The following is a 6,832-nucleotide window of genomic DNA, read 5'->3' on the forward strand; positions in this document are numbered from 1 at the left end:
TTTCGCGGATGAAATGGCTTCTTCAGGGGATAGATAGAAAATAGTGTAATACCAAAAGCCTTGATATAGTTTCAGTGTAAGCCAAAGTATACAGAAACATAAAATAGGCGTCAGCAGTATTAGGTTCATGCCGTTTCAAATCATCTGCATCGTGCACACTACTATTACTATTCTGTTACTATTCTATGTACACGGATGCAGTATCAGGACACACGCCTGGGGAAGATCTTTCCTTACAATTTGGCATTTGTTCAGTGATTCAATCCTTTGCCACTGTTTGGGGTAAAGCACAAAGTTGTTGATTTGAAAAAGCCTGAACCTAATGCCACTGACACCTATTTTATGCTAATGTATACGCTGGCGATTTCATCCGCGAAGTGTGTTGGGTTTATTCGATATTGTTTGGATAGCTGGTCTTTGTTAACTGAAGATCTGTTGCTTAAGTTGGTTTTATTTGTTTGTTTGTTTAGTATTTTTTATAATAAATACAACAAATAATAAAAATTTTATCAATGGCGGAATAATCACGGACCTAAAGGCCCCAATGCACAGTGTGCACCTGTCCCCACTTTTGCAGCCAGCCTACATTGTTGCTGATGGTCTTCTAGCTACAATGCAACCGCAGAGGAGATCTTCTACTATGGTCTTTCTTTGGGGGACTCTCATGGCATCATCTAATGTAGTGCCAAAAAGAGGAAGCCAGCTGTGTACAACAGTAAGCAACCAGACAGTGGTCACAAGGGGGAACCCTACTGGATCTCTAGTGTAATGGGCCTGGTTTCAATCAAAACATCTGCAACTCTTCTTTTCATAGCCACTGCCTATCAATCAGTGCTATTGCCCAGAGTGGGCAATGGAAGACTGAGGACATCTTGTGGCAGAAAGGAGTTATTGCAGATTTCATGTCCAGCTTTATTGTGAGTATTGCAGCCAGAGCACCTGGGAGAATAAAGTGTAGCTCAGATTTGAACCTCTAAAAAATACTCTTGTCTGGTTAGATTGCACACACATTTATTACAAATACACAGTGATTGTTTTATTTTTTGTTACTTTCAGTAATGATAATGATTATTGTCAATCTATTGCACCAGATTTAGTAGCATTGCAGTGGTTGTCACAGTGATAAGAGATTCAGATGTGTCAAAGGATGGCACCTGCAACTGGAGGCTTCTCACACGCATTTTATCTTGCGTTGGGGAGGAAATATATAGTTTTGTGTGCCAATGAAACAGAAAGGTCAAAATCCCAACCATATGGTAAATGTAAATTAAAATTTCTGAAAATATAACAGGTCCACCCTAAAAATGGCTTCTCGTACCTTCCAGGAATTTACTGTTGAGATTTAAGCACTTGGGTTCCCAGTGCCGCCCCCAGCCTCCTACCTCCATTGCAATCATGCCACCCTTAGGAACGTGCATTTATTTTACATGATGCTTGCAGCAGGAAAAGAGAGACTCTTAGGCTTGGATTCTCAAATGCTCCATGGGGACGAGGTAAAAGATTCTTGCTTTGTTCCCAAGAAATACAAGAAGCCATTGGCTTATTATTCTCGCTAGGATATGTGGTTGAGTAACCTGACCCTTCAGTCAGTGATTGTCACATTGGCCACAGTATTGTTTGCTATTCTTCCTTCTTCTAATTTACCACCTGCTTCTGTAGGGTGCTCTGACCCAGTGCATTCTGGGTAAGGTGACCATAAGTGTGTCCATACTGGTACTTGTAACCTGTAGGGTGAAAGAGAAATCAGTCATCATTAGTTTACATAATAGATCATTTTTTTTTCTACCATTTATATAGTTAGATTGTAAACCCCCATTACATAATCCCTATCTGCCCAAGTATGTTTATCTTGTCTCCGGTTCTCGATCATGTTACTGTTAGCTAGAAGGTAGCAATGTCAGCAGAAAACTCCATATCCCATGATTCCTTGCTTTACCGATGGTGCTGTTACACTGGTAGTCTCAGCTCTCTACAACACAATAGGGTGGCTACAAATGAAAATACAAAGCAAGAATTGTAGCCACAAGCATTAAAAATATGCAATTCTCCGCAAGGGATATAAACTATTTACGGGTCTGTTAAACAAGAGGAAAAAGAAGAGATGATTAGGACGTTCATCCATGGTGGCCAATGATGGTATAATAGTGCAGAATATTTAGATAGGTAGGTTTTTTCACCTTTAGCCAAATAGGAGGAAAAGGAGTAAAAACCTTTTATTATTAAGCTATATTCATAGTTTAAAAAAATGACCTCCTGCTTCTTACATCACTAGCCAGTATGTGTTATTGGATTGCCCCATGTATTACCCTTACCTGGCACGTATCCTGTGTAACGGGGCAGTAAGCCCAGTTCTTCCAAGTAGATGTGACCCTGATCCGATTGCTTCTTGACCCCTAGCCGCGGCTCGGACTGGCCTCCCACTTTCACCCTCTTCTTCAGGGTCAAGTCACCAAATTCTTGCAGGGCTCAATTGGTGGTGATGGGATAGCCGGTGCCAATCAGGAAGCGAGACCGAGGAACGTAACCCGTGTAACCTGTGGGAAAAAGTTATAGAATTTTTTTGGTATCACTTTTCTCTGAATCCAACATTCCTAAATATGAATGCAAATAAGTCTGATAATAGATTTGAATTTTATTATGGAGATTATAGAGTTACCCTCTATCAAGTTTTAATTGCCTTTTGTTCTCCTATTCTTGTTTTGTACTGGTGACCTTTGCCATTTGGAAATATAGTAAGGGGAAATCTAAAGTTTTGGGGTTTTCCCAAGAACAAGAGGTGATTAGAAATTATCCTCAAAATGAAATACAAGTTATTGTGCTATGCCAGAGGACCTGTGCACTCCTGAGTTTTACAACTTTGCTATTACCTGCAGTTCTCCTGCAGCTATCTGGCTTTTCCTTGCTGCTGCCTGCTATTTCTGAGCACTGGGATCTGGGAGATATAGACGCTGATTGACCTCACCTGTAAATTGATAAAGCATTCACTCTGCAACCCGCACCCAACCAATCCATCACATCTCCGTATTTAGTCCAGCTCAGACCAGATGCTTATTGCCCATGGTAGTGGTCAGTTCCAGTCCTGCTGTGGGTGCATTATTGATTGATACATGCTACTGACTCTTGCTTTGTCAGACTTTCCACCTGTTTGCCCCCCTGGACCTACCTCTGCCTGTATTCTGACCTTGAGATTTATTCGACCCTTTGGATACCTCCCCTGATTTGTAACTTTTCCACATACGGCCTTGGCTCTGTTTTCTGACCTGGCCTTACCTAGCGATTTGGATTCTATTCTTGCCATCACTGTGGACCTGTCTGCCTTGCAGATCTACTGGCCATTTGCCAATTCTTGTACCCCAGAGATGATTCTTTGTGTACCTGGGGGCAACTGAGTGCAGGGACGGCACCGAGGCTGAGCAGGGGCTTGTCTATGGAGTTAGATTAGGGAATGGTTAGGCATTGGCCCCAGACCTTACATTGAGGTTAGATCCTTCTGGACACCCATATTCAACTGATTATATGGAAAATGTTTTTAGAATCAGCTCCAGCATTTTACACAATGTACTGTGTTGTGAAGTTGAGTTGCAGTAAACCGCACTTTATAGTTTTATGGGCAATCTCTAATCCTTTGAGTTTAATGGCTGCTTATTGTTGATACAAAGTGTCCCATTCAAGTCAAACTCAAGAGCATACAGAAGCTACATTTGGTGTCTAGGAACCATGGAACAAACCACTGCAATCACAATGTGAGCACAGCTTGATGCACCAAATGGTTTCCAACCACTCCCATTCGATTGAATACTTTTGATTAAATTTGATACAGTTGAAATCTTCTGTGCTTTACTGATCTCTTTTGGAGTCTCAGTCTCTATATTTGGTTTGTCAGCCTCTATATTTCCTTTACTACAAGATACGTTTGGAGATGTGACTTCAGGGTAAGCAGGAAAATCTAATGTCTGTACAGATGTTCCCCAATGTTGTTTAGGGATCCACTAAATTCGGGATCAGGATGGACTCAGTGTCTTCTGCTCATCCCCCACCTCCATTGAATATACTGCTCTGTCTGTACAGCAATTCTTACTTTTTTTAAAAACAACCACAAATTACTTTTTTATTGCAACTCTGATTGCATGTCTATAGTCTAAAGCCTCACCTGAGATAAAGTACTTGTGGGGATCATCATCCTCCATGTAATAAGGAGACACCTGGAACTGGTAGGCATTGGGAGAGACATAGGGTGCTGCTTCCTTAGCCAGAGGAGGGAGTGGAGTTCGGTACTTGGCTGTGATGAGCTGGAGAGTCACAGAAGTTAGTAAAATAAAACTATGACATGCAATGATATCATCATCATCTTCATATGAGGAAGAAAACATAATGGTGTCCAAAACATTCGTGTCCTCTTGGGCAACCCAAAATAACTGATACCGTCTGTTTGTAAATGCCGTGGAACGACTCTAAACTCACATGAGTCTATGGCAGAGCTTGTACAGGCCTCATGGGGTGTATGGCCTTCTTCTCAAACTTTCAAGTTTAGGTTTGGCAATAGTTTAAGCACCAGGGGAACGAGAGGCAGAAGTACTATGATCTCGTATAAGTGGGAAAACCAAATATTTCCAGGGGCTTAGACAGATGACAAGGGTGGGAATCTATCCGTGGGTGGGTGATGGTGGAGACAATGGCGAGAACTTGTTGATTTTCCCTTAGTGGACATATTGGCAGGTTCTCTTTAATCCTAGCTTCTATACACTAACCTGAAGAGCACAACAATTCACAAAGTAAATGCATTCAGTAGGCTTTAAGCTCCTTTTTTTAAAAGCCCTTAAAAGGATCTAGGATAGAAGAATTTGCCTTTGCTGAGTTCATCTTCTGAAAATACCAATGGTCTGGTATTACTACTAATGATAATGCCATTGTTGTGCAACCAAGAACACAGATCAAGACTTCTGACACAACTTACTTATTCTCAGTTGGTTATTCTGGAAGCCAGAGACTGGTCACCTAACATTTTCAGAAGGCCATCATACTACAACTTACAACTTTGCTTCATTTAAAGCAATATGTCAATACACTCAATGCTGAACTTTGTGTCTTTGCGATCTCCAAACTTCCTGTAGCTTTATATTCCATCTTCCTAATATTCTTCATGTTCCTCTGTTACCACCTACAGTTTCGTTGATTACTCCATCTTGTTCCTGACTGGCCCTGAGGTTGCCTATTGACCTCATAGCTTTCTTTACTCATTCTGGTACTGGTGTCCAAGGGCCACAACCTGAGTGTTGTACACAACACAGCCCATCATCCCTTGCAAGGAGCTTGGCTTCTTGGACTGTGCCGTGGCCCTTTCTACGGCTCACAATTTTCCAGCTCATATACTCGCCACTCACTACTTGGATGAACCTGCTTTTCAAAGATTGGGAATCTTGGCAAATTGTATTTTTGAACATGCTGTACATTTTCTATATATTTAAATAAAAAAGAACTGCACATTTCCAGTTCACAGGTTGGCCATGTACAGACACCAGACCTATTGTACCTCACCTGCCTTTCTTGCTCCGTGTGGGGCAGTTGTTCTCTGCTCTGTAGCTTGCTAACCATTAGCTGCTCGTTCTTTTGGCCTTCCTGTTGGTACTGATCCTTTTGGAAGTCTGTCAGTGCATCCCGAGTGGTCTCAGCGTATGTCTTAGCAAAAAATTTCTGGGATCTGGGGATGAAACCTGGGGACAAAACAGTGCTGGTGTCAAAACAGAGAATTAAAGCATTAAGCATTCTTAAATGAACTTCAGTTGGCCCCATTCGGCACTCAGGCAGGCTTGTCCATTGGATAACATGTCCCCCCTTTCCCTGCTCAGACTTTATCATCTAGTCATACCCCATTACCAGTGTATCCTAGGATCAAAAGCATATTGGAGCCTCTTAGCAGGTGAGGGAAGTGATTTCAGTTCCTAAATTGCAATGCACCCTGATGCACAGATGACCAAAAAATAGTTGCATGTAGGATAAGTGAAATTGTGCCCTGGAATGAACGGACTACCTAACCCAACACACCTTCACCAAGTCATACGGCTAATTACATGCATATGGCTTACAGCAATGCACTTCCGTTGATTGACCCTCAATGTGGAAGCCAAGAATAAGCCCCAAAGGGCCACATTACCAGTGTATCCTGGGATCATACTCCAAGAGAGTTTCTTGTCCCCCAGGCGGGGTCTTCTCCTCCTGGTGATGTCTTCAGGACCTTCTATATGGCTGTTGTTTCGGGGTGGTGGGAATGGGCAGGACTGCAGCACCAGCTGTCCTGAGTGATGAATGTCCGGGCTGGTCAGCAACTCTGCGGTCAGCTTCCCATAGGTTTTGCCAAGATTGTACTTGTACTGAGGGCAAAATCCACCATACCTTGAAGTAAAGAAATGCGTAGGAAATTATTCACACACACATATATTTATGTATGTTACTTATCTGTAGATGCCTCCATTGGCAGACAACCAAAAGCCCTGCAGCTACTAATAATCCCCTCTTAAGCTGATCACCTGTGACCCCCCTGATCCCCTCTTATGCTGATCACTAGTGTCCCCCCTCCTCACCTCTCTTATACTGTCCGCTGCATCCCTTTTATTTTGACCCCCGTGTCCCCTCTGCATACTTATGCTGCTCACCTGTGTCACCTCCACATTCCTCCTTTTTTTTTTTTACCACCTGTGTCCCTCCTGCACCCTTCTTACACTGATTACCTCCTGTGTCACCCCTTTTACAAAATTCACCTGTGTTCCCTCTGCACCCCTTTTTCATAATTCACCTGTGTCACCACTTACATCTCTCCTAAACTGATCACCTGTGT

At 42.5% G+C, this 6,832-nt stretch overlaps 1 protein-coding gene across 1 annotated transcript in view; it reads right to left on the reverse strand.

The window, feature by feature from the left end:
- Positions 1 to 1,000: 1,000 nt before the first annotated feature.
- Positions 1,001 to 6,832, reverse strand: part of CIMIP2B (ciliary microtubule inner protein 2B) — a 10,238-nt gene continuing 4,406 nt past the window's right edge. The window contains 5 exon segments of the mRNA XM_072413576.1: positions 1,001 to 1,724; positions 2,313 to 2,534; positions 4,151 to 4,289; positions 5,536 to 5,711; positions 6,152 to 6,390. Of these exon segments, the coding sequence (XP_072269677.1) occupies positions 1,636 to 1,724; positions 2,313 to 2,534; positions 4,151 to 4,289; positions 5,536 to 5,711; positions 6,152 to 6,390 (865 nt within the window). The 3' untranslated portion in view covers positions 1,001 to 1,635.

This window comes from Pyxicephalus adspersus, chromosome 6, assembly GCF_032062135.1.
Source record: "Pyxicephalus adspersus chromosome 6, UCB_Pads_2.0, whole genome shotgun sequence".
In the NCBI taxonomy this organism is placed as follows: domain Eukaryota; kingdom Metazoa; phylum Chordata; class Amphibia; order Anura; family Pyxicephalidae; genus Pyxicephalus; species Pyxicephalus adspersus.